The 21,475-nt window shown below is 39.9% G+C and overlaps 1 protein-coding gene across 1 annotated transcript; it reads right to left on the bottom strand.

Moving 5' to 3' along the window:
• Nucleotides 1-3,167: 3,167 nt before the first annotated feature.
• Nucleotides 3,168-14,689, bottom strand: LOC125485385 (ankyrin repeat and IBR domain-containing protein 1-like). The gene is made up of 4 exons (XM_048607925.1): nucleotides 14,394-14,689; nucleotides 12,733-12,915; nucleotides 5,252-5,369; nucleotides 3,168-3,385 (listed from the first exon to the last, which is right to left on the bottom strand). The coding sequence occupies exons 1-4, from the start codon at nucleotides 14,616-14,618 to the stop codon at nucleotides 3,168-3,170; spliced, it is 744 nt and encodes a 247-aa protein (XP_048463882.1). The 5' UTR covers nucleotides 14,619-14,689.
• Between the last annotated feature and the right edge of the window lie 6,786 nt (nucleotides 14,690-21,475).

Here is a 21,475-nt window from a genome sequence, read left to right as displayed (position 1 = left end):
AGGTACTACCTGGGACATCGAACATTCCACTAGGCAAGAACAAAAAAGGTGGGAAGGCAAATAAAAACATAAGAACAGGAGTAGGCCGTCTGGCCCTTCGAGCCTGCTCCGTCATTCAATAAGATCATAGCTGATCCTTTCGTGGACTCAGATCCACTTACCCGTGTTCTCACCGTATCCCTTAATTCCTTTATTGTTCAAAAAAAATCTACCTTTTTTTTGAAAACGTTTACTGAAGTAGCGTCAACTACTTCACTGGGCAAGGAATTCCATAGATTAACAACCCTCTGGGTGAAGAAATTCCTTCTCAGTTCAGTCCTAAATCTGCTCCCTCTAATCTTGAGGCTATGCCCTCTTGTCCTAGCTTCACCTGCCAGTGGAAACATCCTCTCTACTTTTATCTTATCTATTCCCTTCATAATTTTATATGTTTCTATAAGATCCCCCCTCAATCTTCTGAATTCCAATGAATATAATCCCAATCTACTCAGTCTCTCCTCATAAGCCAACCCCGTCAATTCCGGAATCAACCTAGTGAACCTCCTCCAGTACCAGTACATCCTTTCTCAAGTAAGGAGACCAAAACTGCACACAGTACTCCAGGTGTGGCCTCACCAGCACCTTGTACAGCTGCAACATAACCTCTCTCTGCTTTTAATTTCAATCCCTTTAGCAATGAAGGACAAAATTCCATTTGCTTTCCTAATTACTTGTTGTACCTGCAGACCTACCTTCTGTGATTCATGCACAAGGACACCCAGGTCCCTCTGCATAGCAGCATGCTGCAATTTTTTACCATTCAAGTAATAATCTTTTTTACTATTACTCCTACCAAAATGTATGACTTCACATTTATTTACATTGTATTCCATCTGCCAGACCTTTTGCCCACTCACTCAGTGTATCTATGTTCCTCTGCAAAGTTTCACAGTCCTCTGCACGCTTTGCTCTGCCACTCACCTTAGTGTCATCTGCAAACTTTGACCCCCCAAACGTGGTCCCCAACTCCAAATCATCTATATAAATTGTAAATAATTGCGGTCCCAACACCGATCCCTGAGGCACACCACTAGTCACTGACTGCCAGCTAGAATAGCACTCCTTTATCCCCACTCTTTGCTTCCTGTTAGTCAATCAATCCTCTATCCATGCTAATGCTTTACCCTTAATGCCATGCATCCTTATCTTTTGCAGTAGCCTCTTGTGTGGCACCTTGTCAAAGGCCTTTTGGAAGTCTAGGTACACCACATCCACTGGGTCCCCATTGTCCACCTCGCTCGTAATGTCTTCATAGAATTCCAAAAGATTTGTCAAGCATGACCTGCCCTTCATGAACTCATGCTGCGTCTGCCCAGTGGGACAATTTCTATCAAGATGCCTTGCTATTTCTTCCTTGATAATAGACTCGAGCATCTTCCCCACTACAGAGGTTAAGCTGACTGGTCTATAATTCCCCATCTTTTGTCTACTTCCCTTTTTAAACAGTGGCGTCACATTTGCTGTTTTCCAATCTGCTGGGACTGCCCCAGAGTCCAGCGAATTTTGGAAAATTACCGCCAGCGCACCTGCTATTTCTCCCGCCATCTCTTTTAGTACCCTGGGATGCATTCCATCAGGGCCAGGAGATTTATCAATCCTTAGCTCCCAACACTACCTCTTCCGTAATAATGATTGTTTCCAGGTCCTCACCTACCTTCGTCTCTTTGTCAATTACTGGCATGTTATTAGTGTCCTCCACTGTGAAGACCAATACAACATACCTGTTCAATGCCTCGGCCATTTCATCATATCCCATAACTAAATTCCCCTTCTCATGCTCTGAAGGGCCAACGTTTACTTTAGCCACTCTTTTTTGTTTTATATATTTATAGAAACTTTTGCTATCTGTCTTTATATTCTGTGCTAGTTTTTTCTCATGTTCTATCTTACTTTTCTTTATAGCTCTTTTTGTGGCTTTCTGGTGACCTTTAAAGTTTTCCCAATCTTCTAGTTTCATGCTGCTTTTGGCCACTTTGTATGCCTTCTCTTTCAATTTGATAGCCTCCCTTATTTCTTTAGACACCCATGGCAGATTACCCCTTTTCTTCCAGTCCTTCCTTTTCATTGGAATATACTTTTGCTGAGCACTTTGAAAGATTGCTTTGGAAGTCCTCCACTGCTCGTCAACAATCTTTGTTTCCAGTTTACTTTAGCCAAGTCCTCCCTCATTCTATTGTAGTTCCCCTTGTTCAAGCACAGGACCCTGGTATTGGATTTTATCTTCACACTCTCCATCTGTATTCTAAATTCAACCATACTGTGATCACTCCTTCCAAGAGGATCCCTAACTATGAGGTCATTAATTATTCCTGTCTCATTACATCATTAATTATTCCTTTCTGGTGAGGATGACAAGAGTCTGCAGAGGTTTTGCTAATACAAGTCTATACAACTATACAAGATCACAGCAGGAATACTGTAGCCTTTATTGAAGGAAACATATACTGCATTACAGGTAGTCGAAAGAAGGTTCACTGGGCTGCTCCCAGGGATGGAGGGATGGTTTTCTGAGAAGTTAACTGGTTAAGGCTTATATTTACTGGGGTTTAGAAGAATGAGAGGTGACTTTTATGTTTCAGTAAAAGATTCGTAGAGGACTTGACAGGGTAGAAGCAGAGAGGTTGTTTCCCCTTGTAGGGCAGTCTAGGACCAGAGGGCTTAATCTCAGAACAAAGGGGTAACCCAGATAAGACAGAGATGAGCAAGAATTTCTTCTCTCAGAGTGGGGAATCTGTGGAATTCCTTACTGCAGAGTGTTGTCAAGACTAGATTGTCATATATATTCAACAGTGAGGTAGGCAGATTTTCAATAACTAAGAGAATTAAGGATAATGGGTAAAAGGCAGGAAAGTGGAGGTGAAAAATATCACCCTAAAAGCCAACGATGCTAGCAAAGATGGTCAGAAAACTATGACAAATAGCAATTATTCATATGGCATACAGATTCGAAGTTATATCACTTCAGTGCAACTCTAAAATTCCGTTCAATCAAACAAAGTTTTGGTAAATAAAAAATTCAACTATATATAACCATCATGTTCGTATCCTTGTACAAATCTTCAAGTTAAGGCTACTTTTACATTCTGTGTGCAGAGGATTCATAGTCAAATATTTTCTAAGTAAAATCACTAACATACCACAAGTGTGTCCTCATCAGTTGGAGATAAACTGACATCATCTGGAGATGTGACAGAGGAACGGGTGGTGCGAGGGGTTCGAGGTGAGGGGAGAGTGTCCCATGCATTACATCCACTAGGTGGTGGAATTGGCATCTGAATGCCTGAACGTTGGCAACAGTCTTCAGGGTTTAACATCCAGGCTTCAAGTAGTTTTTCTCGATCCCAGTCTATGAAAATACACATTGAAAAGAGGAAACACAAAGTTTGCGCTGTTAGAAGTGGCCTTAAAATACTGTGGTTTGATTATGGTTCTTATTTGACCGTATTTTTATGACAGGTTTACAAATGCAGTGCACTGGAGGAAAAAAGGCATTAATCAATTCTTCCCACTGAGCTACCACAAAATGTGCTCACCAGAACATAGGGATGATTCATGGGAAGGAGAAAGAACAAGGGAGAAGAAAGAAGAAGGGATTTTGTGCCACGATAGCGGAGAAAGAAACATTGCAACCAAGAAAAAGTGTAGCAAACTCTGATCTTGTGGAATGGAAGATGCTGAAAAAGCAGAGGAAAAGATAAAGAAAAACATGTCCAGAAAGGATCAAAAGTTAACAGTTTAAAAGCATTACAGGCTAGAAATAAAACTTTATTATTAGACACAGAATGCTTAAAACCTGAAATAAAAACAGAAAATGCTGGAAATACTCAGCAGTTCAGGCAACATTTGTGGACAGAGGAACAGGAGTCATGTTTCCAATCAAGTTTCCAGTTTCAGCCAATTCTTGCTACATTTCCTGTCATCTCAAATTTATTTTTTCTCCCTTGTCCAGTTTATTTCTGCCAACACCTGCAACTCTCTCATTGTCTTCCACAACTTAAAAGAATTCCTCAACTGAACTGTTTCTGTCACAACAGACATCCGACAGCCTCTACATTGCATCCCCTTTGGTCACGAGCAATGTTGGGGCCTGGGCCAATGTCATACAACTTGGCTGAACTTCTCACACGAAACTCCTCCTCAGATTCATGCTGAAGTAAATTCTGCTTTGGGAATCTGTATCAGCTCTAGATATGTCTTCTTTCTCTGGGGTTACATGAAACATTCTTAGTTTCATTCCAACTCTGATTCCCTCCATTACCCCGTTTTCCCTGTCTTTTGATAACTGCACATCAGCACCACTTCTTGATTTATCTTTGACCAAGAGAATTTCAATTTTGCTTCCAACTTGTAGCAATCTTGATTTTCACATGGTTCATATTCAAATTTTCCCATTTATATTTCAGTTTCTGAGGATAGGCTATTGATCAACATGCATGGTTTACCCACCGATTCCCAAAATTATTTTGATTACATCTCCTTCTACTCCACTTCCTGAAAGCATAATATTCCATTAAGCCCTTAATAATTCCCATCCTATTTCCCACATTTTCGCTCCCACCCTTTCCCCATTCCCAAAACCAGAGTAGGATTCATATGCTCCCCACTTTCCAACCCACCAGCCTTCATGTTCGACAAACAATTCTTCACTATTTCTGCTACTTGCAGTGTGAAGCCATTACCTATCACATCTTCCCTTTGTCTCCTCTATTGATACATTTCGCAAGAACCGCCCCAAATCGCAACCCACTGGTCACTTTTCAATCACTCGCAATACCCTCTCCGCATTCCACGTCAACCACTAGTATAAGTTTAGGGAATGTACATTCGTTCACTCACCATGTGAACGAGGAAAACAAAGTGTTGTCACTCAGAAAAATATACTCCGATCTAAACTATGCCTGATGAGGGATTCCACCAAAATTCAGACTTTCTAACATGTTCGTCTGTCTTATGCATCTTCGAGAATTCTTCTAAATCTTAGGATTGCATCTATTGTTCCCTGAAGTTAAGGTGACATGGTTGAAAGCATTCTTGACGGCATTTTGAGACCAAACACTTAAAAGAATGTACCTACATTTCAATTAGCATCTAGTAACCAACAAACAATTATTCAAGAAATACAAAATTTGAATTTGGACACTGAATTGTAAAAGGAACAGCAAAATTGTTACAGAATATTTAAATCAATGACCTCAACAATTAATAAAGTTACCGTGAGCTCGGAGCAGCGCCTCTGCAGTAAAAAGTGGGGCTTGAAGCATGTCTGCAGTTTCCACTATCAGCATATCTTTCAGCCTCCTTAGGTCCTGTGGCCTTAGGCCCTCATATGGCTTCAGATTCGGGGGGTGGGGGGTGGAGAAAGAAAAATTAATTGGATAAATAGTGGTAAATTGAACATTCAGCTCCTCCAATGATATCCTGTACATATTGTCTATTGTTATAAAGTTTATTATAAACATGGAAATCAATTGCAAAAAGATTCTCATTTTATCTTACATGCTGAAACTACGATGAACAACTGATCAGGATATAGGAGTTAACAAGTCAAAATGCTAAAACAAGGTAACAGTTTCAAATTTAACAATAATCATATCTATTTTAGGAGAAATTGGTTACCAGCTTCTTCACTTCCTAGACTTAACTTAGTTACATGAAATTTCCATGATTGAAATGGGAATGGTGACCTGGAACAGGTCAGTAAAAACAAAACTGATGTTGAAGGGTAGAGAGTATTTTTGATAGGCTTTGGCTGGCAGAGTTCTCAATATGTTGAGAGCTTTCTCTTTTCGTAAAGTGAATCATCCAAATGTTGGCAAGGAGAGTATTAGAGAAGTTGAGCCTGGAGACAATGAAGGGATTGCTGAACACAGAAGGGCGTAAAAATGGAAGGAAAAGCCAGTTGCCTGAGAGATCAGAAGAAATAGCATGACTGCAAGGGTGGCAATGCTTGAAATGTGGATTTATGGAATTAAATGTAAATGAAATTGAGACTTTCAGTTCAGTGGTCACCACTGACGAACAAATAATATTGGAACAGTAGGTCATTTGGCTCCTCAAGTTTATCTGATTCAGTAATATCATGGTTGATCTGTTTGTATTTAGAATTCCAAATTCCCTTCAACTTGATAACCTTGGATTCTGTTGCCTAAAAAAAATCTGCTTCTGCCTTGAAAATATTCAATGACCCTGCTAAACTGCCTCTTTTATCTTCTAAGGCACAAAGCTCCAAAGTTTAACAACATTCTCATATTAAAAAAAGTTCATTCAAGGGATATGGGGTTTTCTGACTTGGCAGTATTTATTGCCAATCCTTAATTGCCCTCAAGTCGTGGTGAGCTGCATTCTGGAACTGTTGCAGTCCATTTGGTGCAGGCACACCCACAATTCTGTTAGGGAGGAAGTGCAAGGACTTTGACTCAACAATGAAGGAATGGCGAGGATGTTGAGTGGCTTGGAAAGATATTTGCAGGTGGTGGTACTGCCAAATATCTGCTGTCTGTGATCTTCTAGATGGTAGAGGTTGTGGGCTTGGAAGATTGCTGATAAGCTTTGGTAAGTATCAGCACAACACCTTGTACATGTTTCTTGTCAATAGCAATCCCCAGGATTTTGATAGAGGGGCAAATTCAGTATAGTTACATCATTGAAAATCAATGGGTGAGGGCTAGATTCTCTCTTGTTGGAGATGATCATTGCCTCGCACTCGCATGGCTTATTACTTACGAGAAATCTAGATATTGTTCAGATCTTGATGCATTTGAACTCGGACTACTTTGGTATCTGAGGAGTCACGAATGGTGCTGAATATTGTGCAGTGAACATCTGCACTTCTGACCTTAATAGAACAATACTGTATGGAACAGGCCCACGTTGGTGCTGACCATGATGCTATTCTAAACAAATCCCATCTGCTTGCACATGGTCTGTAACCTTTTATTCCCTGCCTGTTCATGAATCTGTCTAAATACCTTTTAAACGTTGCCTTTGTATCTGCTTCTACCACCTCTCCTGGTAGAATATTCCAGACACATCCCACCCTCTGGGTAAAAAAACAACTTTCCTTGCACATCTCCTTTAATCTTTTCCTCTCTCTTCTTAAACCTATGCACCCTAGTATTGACATTTCCACCCTGGGAAAAAAAAACTCCAACTATCTACCCTGTCCATGCTCCTCATAAATTTTATATACTTCTATCAGGTCACACCCTCTATCCAACCATGGCCGGCCTCCGATGCACTAGTGAAAACAACCTAAGTTTGTCCAACCTCTCACAGAAATCACAGAACCCCTACAGTGTGGAAACAGGCCCTTCGGCCCAACAAGTCCACACCAACCCACAGAGCATCCCACCCAGACCCATCCCCCTATAACCCACCTAATCTACACATCCCCGAACACTACGGGCAATTTTAGCATGGCCAATCCACCTAGCCTGCACATCTTTGGACTGTGGAAGGAAACCAGAGCACCCAGATGAAACCCATGCAGATACAGGGAGAATGTACAAACTCCACACAGACAGTCGCACGAGGCTGGAATTGAACCCAGGTCCCTGGCGCTGTGAGGCAACAGTGCTAACCACTGAGCCATTGTGCCGTCCTTACACTCCAATTCAGGCAACATCCTGGTAAACTTCTTCTGCACCTCTCCAAAACCTCCATACCCTGCCAATAGGGTGGCCACCTGAACTGCACACAATACTCCAGTTGTGGCCTAACTAAAATTTTATACAGCTGCAACATGTCTTGCCAACTTTTATATTCAATGCCCCAACTGACGAAGACAATCATGCTGTATACCTTGTTCAGCACCTTAGCCACTTGTACTGCCACTTTCAGGGAGCTATGGACTTGCATCCCAAGATTTGTACCTAGGTACGTTGTACCTAGGACGGTGCTGTAAGGGGCGACATTGTAAACTTTTCACTGTGCTTGAGTACATGTGATAATAACCTAATCCTAATATCAACATACTGCTTCCTAATCTCACAATTAGCCATGTCCCTCTCGATGAAATCTAATACAAAATACTCATTAAGGATCTCATCCACTTCCTCTGGCTCCGTGCATGAATTCCGTCCATTATTCTTGAATAAACCTACCCTTTCCCGAGTTACCCTCTTGATCATAATATATGTATAAAATGCCTTGGGATTCTCCTCAATTCTACTTACCAAGGACATTTCATGACCACTTTTTTCCCTCTTAATTCCTTGTTTCAGTTTCTTCCTGCGTCCTTTATATTAAAGGACCTAGTCTGATTTCAGCTTCCTAAACCTTATATATGCATCCTTTATCTTTTTAACTAAATTTTCAATATCTCTCAACCTCCATGGCTCCCGAATCTTGCTACCCTTATCTTTCATCTTCTGGTCCTGAACTCTGATCAACTAACCTTTTAAAAAGACTCCCACATGTCAGATGTGGATTTACCCTCAAACAGCCACCCCCAATTTCTAATTTCTCCAGTTCATGACTAATGCAGTTGTAATTAGACTGCTCCCAATTGTACCTGAATATTAACATGTTGTGGCTAATATACTAAAAAACATTTAGATTCTTCTGCAGGAGCAAATTGCTGCACGTGCTGGAATCTCAACTAAAAACAAAAAAATGCTGGAGATCACAGTGGGTAGGCAACATCCATGGACAGAAAGCAAGCTAACATTGAGTCTAGATGATTCTTCAACAAAGCAGAAGTAAAGCTTAGATTCTTCTGCATCTTGGAATTCCACAGCCATCTTCAATTTCTACAATACTGCTTTTTTTTCTTCCTATCCAAGTGAATAACGTCACATTTTCCCATATTATATGCTACATGCCAGACTTTTGCTCACTCAAATCAACTTATCCGTAACTGTCCACCGACTCTTTACATTTTCTTCACAATGCCCTTTCCGACCTCTGTCGGTGATCTCGGAATTTAGCTCGTAATGCTTCTCTCCACTCCACTTATGTAAGTCAATTATGTAAACTGTAAAACTTTGAAGCCCCAGCACAGACGCTGCACCCTCCCCCCACCCCCGCCTCGAGGAACTCTACTTGGCATATCCTGCCAACAAAACTTTTCATTCTCCGCCCTCTGATTACTGTTTGATTTGACTATAGAATATGTAGAAAATAACTGGTTGCACAGAGTGAACAACAGAGTTATGAATGGGAAATCTTGCCTGGCAAACCTTATAGACATTTTAATTTCATAGAATCTCTACAGTGTGGAAGCAGGCCATTTGGCCCATCAAGTCCACAGGACCCTCTGAAGAGCATCCCATCCAGACACACCCCCCTACCCTATCCCCATAATCCCACATTTCCCATGGCTAATCCACCCAACCTCCACATCCCTGAACACTACGGAGCAATTCAGTGTGGCCGATCCACCTAATCTGCCTATCTCTGGACTGTGGGAGGAAACTGGAGCACTTGGAGGAAACCTACACAGACACGGACAGGATGAGCAAACTCCATACAGACAGTTGCTTGAACCTGGGTCCCTGGCACTGTGAGACAGCAGCGCTAACTACGGAGTCATCGTACCACCCTTTGAATGAAGGTGAGTTTTGAGTGAGATACCAGCCCAGTTGATAAGGGGACAAAACATATGTTGTGTTTAGATTTTCATAAGATTTGATATAGTCCCACACAGGTTAGTAAACAAAATTAAACTATGGGGGGTAATATTTTAGCATGGCTTAAGGATTTATCAACTGGCAGAAAACAAGTTAGGATTAATTGGCATTCCAAGGCTGTCAGGCTGTGATATAAACATGAACATAGAAGGAAATGTAGGCTATTCAACCTCTTGAGCCTGGTCTGCCATTCAAAATAATTCTGGTTGATCTTCTACATACAATCACTCAACATCATACTTCACTCTCCCCAAACTGCTTGACATCTTTAGCATCTGGAAATCTATTTCTTTGAGGTTGTTGACTTGCTCAGCAAGCTGGCTTGTTCTTGTTCAGACATTGTCACCATGCTAGGTGATGTCATCAGTGGAACCTCCAATGAAGCGATGTTATTCTACTCCGCTGGGAATTTATACTGTCTGGTCCGTTATGGGGAGTACCGTCATTTCCGGTTTTGATCTGTATGGGCTTGTATAAAGTGGGCCAATTCTATATGTTTGTTGTTTGCATTACGGTTGGAGAACCATGCCTCTAGGAATTCCCGTGCGTGTCTGTGTTTGGCTTGGGCTACCATGGTTGTCTTGTCCCAGTTAAACTGATAGCCTTCATTGTCTGAGTGTACCGATATCAAGGAGAGGTCGTTGTGCCGTTTTGCTGCTAGTTGATGTTAATGTGCTCTGATGGCTAGTTTCCTTCCTGTTTGTCCGATGTAATGTTTGTGGCTATTTCATTGAAGTGTACAAAATTGTTCAGGTGATAGACACAGCAAGTGTAGAAAGGATATTTCTCCTAGCACGGGGTTACAGAATCAGGGGACAATCTCAACATGAAGCTGGGGGTGGGGAGGCAGCGGCGGCAATAGCCTTGTGGTATTATCACTAGATTGTTAGTCCAGAGACTCAGATAATGTTCTGGAGACCAAGGTTTGAATCCCGCCACGGCAGATGGTGGCATTTGAATTCAATAAATATCTGGAATTAAAAAGTCTAATGATGACCATGAACCCATTGTTGATTTTCAGGAAAAACCCATTGGTTCACTAATATCTTTTAGGGAAGGAAACTGCCATCTTTACACGGTCTGGCCTAGCTGTGCTGTGGGTCCGGAGGCAATGTGGGTGACTCTTAACAACTCTCTGGGTAATTAGGGATTGGCAATAAATGCTGCCTAACCAGTGATATGCTCTTCCTGTGAATGAATTAAACAAAAAAAAAGGGAAGGCTTTTATAACTGTGAGGAAGAAGAAGTTCTTTGTTAAGACAGTGGCGAATATTTGGATTTCTCTAGCCAAGGGGGCTGTGGAAGCTCAATTGTTATGTTTAAGGTAAAGTTCCCACTACTTATGACATCAAGGGATAATGAAAGAGCACAGGAATATGGCATTGAGGTATAATATAACCATGATCAAGAATGACATCGCAGATACAAGAGGTTGAGTGGCCTTCCACGCAACTTTGTTCACGTTCCCACATCAACCTTCCCACTAGACTCCCGCTTATCCTCGTCCAAACTACTTATCATTCTGTAGCTTCTCTCATGTCATTCCCATGCCCTATCCAAACTCAACCCAGCCTTCAACTTCGTCTCACTATACTCCCAAAAATTGAACTTGCTTTGTATATCACATCATTTCAACACAGTATCTACACTGATTGATGTTGGTTTCTAGTCTCCCCACCATTCTCTTAAATCTGAAGAGTCTACAGTCCTGCAATGGCCTTGCTTGTTACCAAGCTCTGCAACTTCAGGTCCTAACATACTCTCAAGGGACTTGGTCCTTCTGACCTCTGGTCCATTCCAACACCTTTTTCCCTATCATTTATCAATTTCAATGTACAAACAAAACCATTTCATAAACACTTCTGCTCTCCAAGGTCCTCCTTTCAAATCCTCCTGCACTCCTATTTAATAACCACTGTTTAACCAAGTCCTTTTCACTTATGGATTGCAAGCCAAGCCAAGCCAAGCCAAGCCAAACCAAATCAGGCTTCCCATCACTGGATTCACAACACAGTGCAATTAAGACATTCAATGACTTCCAAAATTGCTCAAATTGTTCCTAACCAGACATTACAATTAAAGATCTTGAACACCAAGTTGGTAAGTTAAACAAAAATTAACTGATTATTAAGAATGTTACTTTAGCACAGCACATATAAATTACAAGGCAATTAATTAGTATCTAAGTCTAATCTTCTTCGAATACAAACTCCAACTTGTGCACCAACAGACATGCAGACAGACATAGTTAAAGGAAAAATTAAGAAGAAAATAAGAGGATTGTAATTTACCAATTCATCATTGATGAATACCAGGCCTTCGTGAAATCTTGTGACTATGAGCTGTGTTACAGATGTAGGACTATATATCTTCCTTAAATTCCAAAGTCACGAGTCAATGCAAACAGGTCTTGACCTTTTACTTACTTCTTAGAATTCCAGTCATATCTTAGAAAAGTCAACAAATCGATAACTACAGAATAATTAGAGAACAAAACCCCAAAAACAAAAGTTTCCCAGTCCACAGCTTTGAAAACAATACTGCCTCTTGGCCAAAACTCCAATCAGAACCAACTCACTGTGCTTTTCTGTGATTGGCTGGCCCATGACCAGTCCTCCTTTGATTAACCAATTTACCAATCAACTAGCAGCCAGTCCCGGAGCATAACATCTCGGTACCACATCATCTGCAGTGTTCTTAAACAAGCAATGAATCTGCATTATCTTGCCAAGTCGGTTCCAAACAGAAAAGTGGTCTTTTGTTCTCCTCTCTCTTTTTAAAAATAAACAAGCTGCCGATTGAAGTTTAAAGCCCAATTCTCAACTGCAACTCCGTTTAAAAACCAAAAATGAGAAAAAGAAAACAAAAATAGTTATGGTCTCTACAGCCCCTAAAATATTTTCATCTTCAGTCAAGAGTTGATTTATGGTGGTTAAATTCCATTTGTTTCAGCATAATTGAGAACAAACCAGAATGGAATGTTTAGCTTGAGAATGCAATTGCATCCAGTTCATTTATTCAGTGCTACTAGTATCCAAACAGCTGTGAAAACAACTTGTTGTACCTCTCTTCTATCCAGCGCTGCGTACTCTGCTTCCACTTCTTCAGCTTCTGGATCTCGTGAAAATACCATGCGTGACTCGAGACTGAGAGCAAGATCCTTGTGATGCTGTTTCTCCGCACAGTCACAAGGAGTGTCTCGGTTTTCATTTTCTGCAAACAGGTCTGCATCGTACTTAACTAAAAGCTGAAATCAAAGAAAATTTACAAAGCTAAATCTTTTTGTCTAAGTTTCAGCATTGTCATTAACTTCAGACTTTGCAAATGCAAGTCATAAATCAGTGATATTTTCAGTGAATCTCAGCACAACAGTTCGACGTTACACATGAGCACTCTCGACTGTCACTAAGTAGGAAGTGCTTTCTACTGATGATATTTAGATGAAGAAAAAATACTGTCAATACATCTTTATAACAACTGGCATGGATTTGATTGTCTACATCATTACCATGAACGAACTTGGCCACTAGTAAAGCCCAGGATTTTGACGGTGGTACCAGCAGTGCTAATGTTGTTGTATATCAACAGAGGACCGCTTCTTGTAATGAATGGTCATCACCTTGCACTCCTGCCATATATGTTACTTGCCATAAATTAGCTCAAATGTAAATTTTGTTTAGGACTTTGTACACATGTGCCCAGATTACTTAATTGTCTCGGAATTACAGATAAGAACTCAACAACATTGTGGAATTATTAGTGGTCATCATCTGATTTCTTAATGGAAGGAAGGTCATTGATGAGGTTGGCTGAGCCAGAATATCCCCACGAAACTCCAGCACCAATATGTCCTGGCTGTGGCTATCAACCAGTTCATGAGCAAGGTACAACCTCGATTAGTGAAAAGCACTCCTTCCCGCACTGACTTCAATTTTAATTGGTCTTCTTAGTACCATACTGAACTAACAAAGGCAACCACTGAAATAACTCTAAACAGCGTGGTTGAACTTCACAGTACACAGCAAGTGTCACAACTATACTTCAATGTCTTGTAGAATTTGCCTCGATTTCTAAGTAACTTTGATTTTGGAAGATATACAGAGAGGATCCTCTTATTGCTGCCAACCAAGTTGGGTTCAGCCAACCACATAACCTTGATAGCAAATAGGAGTACCTGGGCAATCACCGCAAGATCTCTGTTGCCCAAGGAAAAAGTAACTCAAAGTGACAATTATCCTGTAAAACTGTGGTGATTTCAAGATTTGTTGTTTTTTTCCCACATGCAAGTATCTGCCACTGGTTTGCTGTCCCCTAGAAGTAGTAAGAATAAAGACTGCAACACCAAAAATGGTGAGAATTGAGTTTGTTTCGCCAACCCTTCTGACCCACCATTTTGTATTTAAATGATGTTTCTTCACGTTTTACATGTTTCAGCAAAACTTAAATTATTGAGTCAAAAAATTATGTGCACAAAAGTATCAAAACAGAGACACGTGTGATCATTATGACTTTTCTGCAAATTCTCCCCATGATATTTTAAAAATAACGTTCAATTTTCAAATTGAAGTAAATATTTAAGAGTTGATTTCACTGAAGAGGACAAAAGAAAAGAAAAAGAAAAAAAAAAATCAGCATACAGGCTTCTGGAAAAGCAATACAATCTCTCGCTTTATAGAATGCAAGTATCCAAACTGGGAATTATTGAAACCATGCCATGGAAATTACCTCTACACATGTTTTCATCCCTGAGGCAGCAGCATAGTGCAAAGGTGTAAACTTTTTGTTATCAGTGGCATTGCTTTCAGCCTTCTCGAACTCGCCTTGATCTATCCTTGCACCCTTCCACTTAAGAATCAATTGAAGACATTCCGCTCTCTTGCCATCATCTTCATTGGGTCGTGTAAGGCGGGGCTGCAGGGCTGCTTCAGGTAGCATGATATGTGGTCCCATACACAACAAATGTAAAGCAGTTTCATTATGTACATTCCGCTTGTTTGGATTCCCATCTTTGTTATAAAGGAATATTCTGTTTGGCAGAAGAGAATTGACTTTAAAAGCCAAGTTAAATGATCATCCACATGGATTTCTGCTATTTAATCTAATATCAATTGCTTTGATTAAACCCACTTATGTGCTGTACAATAAAGTATTAAATTTTGACCTTTATTAAAAATATTGCAGTGCAGAGACCAAAAGTTTCCTATTATAACTAGCTTGGGGGCAAAAAACAAATAATCTCCAATACTTTGGCATGTTCTTTTTGATCTTTTGGCAAAAAGTTGAAGCAAGTTACAACATAAACAAAAAGGGACTTGAACATATTTTGGAACTCTACATTGAGCTAAATTTTATTCTTGAATGTGAAACACAATCTTTGCCAGCAAACATATGATATTAGCATATCAAACTTGTTAACAAAAGCCTGGATTCTTCAGCTAGCAGTGAAGTAACGGCATTCAGTGCTAACCTCACAGTAGTTCAAAAGTACCTAACAACTACTTAGGCATGGATTTGTCTTTCCCACTAGTTTGAATCTGTTAAAGTTAAAGAGATTGTCAGATGTTCATAAAAGTCACATTGTAAGGACATTACAAGGGGCAGGAGTAAGCAATTCAGGCCCTTGAGCCAGCTCTGCCATTTCATATGATGATGGCTGATCCCAGTTCAGTCTCAACTCCACTTCCCTGCCCGCTCTCCATAACTGTTCAACCCATTATTAATTAAAAATATGGGTATTTCCTCCTCAAATATACTCAATGACTTAGCATTCACCATACTTGGCTGTAGTGAATGCCAGATTCATGACCCCATGACAGAAGTAATTTCTCATCGTTCAAATTTACTACTCCTAATCCTAAAACTGTGATCTTTCATTCTAGATTGCCAAATGTAGAAATGTCTACTTTGTCAATCACTTTCACCAATTTACATGCCTCAATTAAATCTCCTATCATTCTTCTCCATTCCAAAAAATTTAGGCCTAAACTGCTCAAACACCATTCATAAGACAAACCCCTCTTTGCTGGAATAAATCTAGTGAATCTCCAATACAATTACTTCTCTCTAAAGGAAGGGGAACAAAATTGTGCACAATGCTCCACATGTGTTCTCAGTAATGCCTTGTACAGTGGAGCAACACTTCCTTACTTTTATACTTTATTCCTTTAGCAAGAAATGCTAAAATTCCATTTGCCTTATTACCTGCTGTACCTGCATACCTTTTTTGCAATTCATGCACAAGAAGCCCACTGCAAAGCACTGTGAAGTTTCTCTCTACTTAAATAATAAGCTGCTTTTCGAGTCCTACAACCAAAACGGATAATCTCACACTTACTCGTGTTAAATGTCATCTGCCAAATTTTGGCAAATTCACCTAAGCTATCCATATTGACTTTTAAATTTCTGACTTTTTCATTCTAACTTGCTTCCCACCTATTTTAATGTCATCTGCAAATTTGGCTTTAGTACTTTAGCACATAGAACAGTACAGCACAGTACAGGCCCTTCCGCCCACAATGTTGTGCTGACCTATTATCCTATTAAGGTCAATCTACCCTGCATACCCTACATTTTACTATCCTCCATGCGCCTATCCAAGAGTCGTCTAAAAGTCTCTGAAGTATCTGACTCCACTACCACTGCCAGCAGCGCATTCTACACACCCACCACTCTGTGTGAAGAGCCGACCTCTGACACCTCCCCTATACCATCCTGCAATCACCTTAAAATTATGTCCCCTCGTAATAGTCATTTCCACCCTGGGAAAAAGTCTGACTATCCACTCTATCTATGCCTCTCATCATCTTGTAAACCTCTATCAAGTCAGCTCTCTTCCTTCTTCGCTCCAATGAATAAAGCTCTAGCTCCCTCAACCTTTCCTCATGAGACCTGTCCTCCAGTCCAGGCAGCATCCTGGTAAATGTCCTCTGCACACTCTCTAAAGCTTCCACATCCTTCCTAAAATGAGGTGACCAGAACTGAACACAATATTCCAAGTGTGGTCTAACCAGAGTTTTAATAGAGCTGCAGCATAACCTCACGGCTCTTAAACTCAATTTCCCTGCCAATGAAAGCCAACAAACCATATGCCTTCTTTACAACCCTATCAACTTGGGTCGCAACTTTGAGGGATCTATGGGCATGGACCCCAAGATCCCTCTGTTCTTCCACACTGCCGAGAATCCTGCCATTAACCCTGTATTCTGAATTCAAATTCGACTTTCCAAAATGAATCACCTCACACTTTATATCCCTGCCTCCAAGTTATGAATACAGATAGCAAATGGCTGGGGCTCAAGGACCGAATCCTGTAGGACCCCACTAGTTACATCTTGCAAACCAGAAAAGAAAACACATTTATCCCAAGTCTCTGCGTTCTGTTGGTTAACCAATCTTTTATACAAGTTAATAAATTACCCCTAACACCCATGTGATCTTACTTTGTGTATTAACCTTTTGTGCAGCCCCTTATCAATTGCCTTCTGGAAGTCCAGATATATTACATCTACAGGATCCCAATTATCCACACTGCTTGTTAAATCATCAAAGAGCTCTTGCAAATTAGTCAAACATGATTTACCCTTCATAAAACTATGCTGATTGATGGATTGTGTTTTGACTTACCAAATGTCCTGTTATTACTTCCTTAATGATGGATTCTAACAATTTCTCAAATAAACATGTTAAACTAACTGGTCTTTAATTTTCTATTTTCTGCCTCCACCCTTTTTGAATAGGGTGTTATATTAACATTTTTCCAATCTACTGAAACCTTTCCTGCATTCAGGGAACTTTAGAATGTTCTAACCAATGGACCTACTATCTCTGCTGTCACTTCCTGTAAGATCCGAGGATGTAGGCCATTAAGCCCCTGTGAAAACTGAAACAAAATATTAAATCATCCAGCAGAGAAAGCATTTAAATTTTGAAATATTCTCATTAGCAACAAACCAAGAAATAATCTGATCATTCTTCATTTATGATCAAATTTTAGAAAGTACAAAATGCATGGATGGGACTGACATGCGTAGGTCCAGACAGAGACTGAAATATCATACAGAAAAATTTGTGATATTTTAGAACAATGAAGAAATTTGACATTTAAAATTAAGCAGGTTACAACTTTTATCAGATATTGTTCCAGTGAAATGAACATGTAACAAACAAGAGAAAGATCTAGTCAATTCAGTGCTTGCAATTTGATTTGAAACTGTGGGTGGGCAAGAGGTAAGAACACGAGCAGCACAAACTCTGGAAAGAATTTCAGCAACTTCTGTATTTCTATCCTGGATTACACATGTGCAGACTCCAAAGGTTGCTGTTCTTTACAGAAGAGTAATGACTGTGAATGCAAGAGCTTTGCCTTCATATGCTAAACCCAGGTCAAAATGTGAGCTATGGTGTATTAAACAGATTGGGAGCAACATTGTTTGCTTATTTACTGCCAAGTAGAAAAATGATAAAATAGTGAATGAACCGCACTATGAGAAAGTCACAAATATTTTGCCTATAGAATTACCACTGACACAAGCTGTCTGATTAAAGTATTTTTTAAGTACTTAGTTTAAATCATTATTCAGCTTAATACTGCTAGTTTTGCATTCATTAGGTACAAGGCAGGAGCAATTGGTGCATTGGTGAAATAATCTTGTTGACAATATTAAAGCATGCCCTATATCTTGGGTTCATTTACTTTTAAAAGTTAAAAGCAGGCTCAAGCTAGTTCCTCGTTGACGTGATGTCAGCATTAAATTTCAGGTGAATTCAGCACTGACCAGTAATATTCTATATGATTACTAAGGCACTGTAGAGAAGGTTCAGCCAGTGTGGTTCCTGTGGCTGAAGAAATCAGTGAAAATGCTGTGCAACGCTTCAGGGCGTGATATACTGCTTGGACTGTGCACAATAATGGAGATCTTGTGCACGAGGCCAACTGCTCAACAGTTGGTGGAAAAAAAAACAGTTCTATTCCTTAGCAGTAACAACATCTCGATCTAATATGGAGTCATTTTTCAAGCAAAAACAATTAACTGTTCAAAACTGGTAACAAATGTTTTCATCAATTCATACTTGCTCAACATCAGTTCCAAAGATTTTTTTTTCCTGCTGATTAGACAGCTGGTGGCAAGAGTTGAATTCAAAACACCAATGAGATCAGGTCACCAGCTGCTCCAACAACAGGCTGGTAGGAGTTACAATTGTAACATAAATATTGGCAAGGAGATTTTAGTTACTGCAATAATGTAAATCTAAGTCACGCAAGTCTTAGTGATTAAAGGATAATGCAAATACTGAATTCAAGGTTCTAAATGTGAAGAAGTGCTGCACTCATCGCCAAGTTTTAAAAGTGGAAAATAAACATATAGTTTGTAATACCTACAGAGGCTAAAAGGAGCAGCTGGCTGAGATACAATACAGGGACAATATCTGTAGAGGCAAATAGGAACCAAATATTTTCCATATTGTAAGACACCCTTTATTCTCCACATTCAAAATGACAGCAGGGTCAGGGAAATTACATCATGGAGGAAAAGGTTAAAAAGCCCTGTTTCAGACAAACTGAGTCGCTCTTTCCTCGTATTATGGTTTCCCCAGTAGCAACCCAAAAGATGACCCTTCTTAAAAAGTAAAGAGCAAAACTGTTCAAAATCAGAAGAAAATTATAAAGCCAAATAATATCACTGATGTTCACTTCATATTCCAGACCCTACAGTATGCAAATAACTTTTGATTACCCTCCAACATTAGCCTCTTATGCATTCTCAATTTCCAGAGCTCCACTTGGAAATGCTGTCTAAAATTTTATTTCGTTAGCAATGCAAGCTGTTGCTGCTTTACTCGTTAAAACCTGCAACCCTTTGTCCTATACAATTTGAAGTTCTCTTTCAGATTAACCATTCCCAATTTTCTAGGTTATGTTAAAGTAACAGAAAACGTTTGCCTCGCTTTCCTTCAAAACCACCCTCATCATACTTCTCAAAAAAAAAATCCGCATTCAACTTGATGTCCTTTGTAAATTACTGCTTTGCCTCCACAGCCTCCTCTTCCTTTCCTCCAAAATGCTTGATCACACTGTTCATTCCCAAAATGTGCGCCCACTTTTCCCGTAACACCATGCTGGACTCTCTGTACTCAAACTTGCATTCCTACCGTACCAACAAGTGACCTTAAATCAAAGGAATAGATTATATGCACCATGACTGTACATGCAGCAGGGTGTGATATCCTTTCATCTTCTCAACCTTTCTGGTGCCTTGATAGTCATCAACCTCCTCTATTCCAGCTCAGTTGGACTCTCATTTATTCCATGCAATGGGCTGAAGGGCCTTCTTCTGTGCTGGAGAACTCTATGACTTTATTGCCAACGTAACTGTAGCCAAACGACCTAATGTCTGGCAACGGCTTCTCTTCTCAGGCCTACAACATTATCTGGAGATTTCCAAAAGTTTGTACTCAGACTTCACTTTTGTCTCAGTATGCGTTCAGATATTTTACAACTGTAAATGCACTGAATAAAAGCCACCAGCTGTTTTCTTATGCTAGATTCACAGGCAACTTCATTTTCAGATACTGCTTGATTCAATTTAGTCTGAATTGTACTCATAAATGCTTTAAATTGCACGTTTGCCAGTTCTAATTACTGTACTCTTAACTAGATAATTTAGCTAGATGTAAAATTGGTAAGGTTTTTTTCTCTTCAACTATGATAAATCAACTGCATAAAAAAGATTTAATTTAATGACTATTAAACAACCACTAACATAGTCATACAGCATGGAACGAGATCCTTAGGTCCAACTAGTCTATGCTAGTTTAGTATGGGAACATGGATGGCATGGGCTGGTTGGACCAGAGGGACTGTTTCCATGCTGTATGACTCTGGCTTGCCCCATTTGGCCCAAATCCGTCCAAACCTTTCCTATTCATGTACTTAATCAAATGTCTTTTAAATGTTCTAAGTGTACCTGCATCCACCATTTCCTCTGGCAGTTCATTTCACATACAAACCACTCCCTATGTAAAAAACGCTGTCTTTTAGATTTAAAAGGGACCTTTCTCCTCTCACCTTAAAAATATGCTCCTAATTTTGAACTCCACCCTTGATATTCACCTTATCTGTACCCTTTATGATTTTATAAACCTCTGAAGGTCACCCCTCAACCTCCTGCACTCCCGTGAAAGGAATTCCAGCCTGTCTTTGTAACTCAAACTCTCCCTTCCTGGCAACACGCTGGTAATTTTTTTCTGAACACTTTCTAATGTAATAATATCCTTCCAAGAGATAGGCGACCAGAAGAGGCCTCACCGACGTCCTATACAACCTCAACATGATGTCCCAACTTCTACACTCAAAGGTCTGAGCAATGAAGGCAAGCAAACTAAATGCCTTAACTACCTTATCTACACAGAACGCAAATTTCAAAGATTTATGTACCTGAACCCGTAGGTCCCTCTATTCTTCAACATTACCCATGCTATCAAAGTAGGTGGTATCTGTTTAGTGGTGTAGCACAGTGAACATAGTTTTTCTTTCCTAAAATCATGAATTTTATTTTTCAGTGATTTGTCCCTCTTTCACTCCAGCTTCTCCAGAAGATTTGTCACTGCAAATCCAAATTACAAGGATTCCCATGCTTAGTCATGATTCCAACCTCTCTCAAGAGCAAATTTTAAAGCACAACAGGAGCCAAAGGGATGACACAGTGTAGATCATGGCTTATAAAGTAAACCACAGCAAAATTAGTTATTTCACTATCACAAACAAAGAAACAACTGGTATTTTACAGTGATCACTTGACGTGTCAAAT

This window comes from Rhincodon typus, chromosome 2, assembly GCF_021869965.1.
Source record: "Rhincodon typus isolate 14 chromosome 2, sRhiTyp1.1, whole genome shotgun sequence".
NCBI classification, from domain to species: Eukaryota; Metazoa; Chordata; class Chondrichthyes; order Orectolobiformes; family Rhincodontidae; genus Rhincodon; species Rhincodon typus.
The sequence above is the reverse complement of the archived record's forward strand: the minus strand, read 5'-3'. Positions and strand labels throughout refer to the sequence as shown.

Bases quoted from the DNA above. Each gene is read 5' to 3' on its own strand.
- LOC125485385 (XM_048607925.1), bottom strand. From the start codon at position 14,618: ATGGGACCACATATCATGCTACCTGAAGCAGCCCTGCAGCCCCGCCTT. The intron at 12,916-14,393 runs GTAATTTCCATG...CTTTGATTTCAG, and splicing joins GGATGAAAACATGTGTAGAG to CTTTTAGTTAAGTACGATGC. The intron at 3,386-5,251 runs GTAACTTTATTA...GTATTTTCATAG, and splicing joins GGCGCTGCTCCGAGCTCACG to ACTGGGATCGAGAAAAACTA.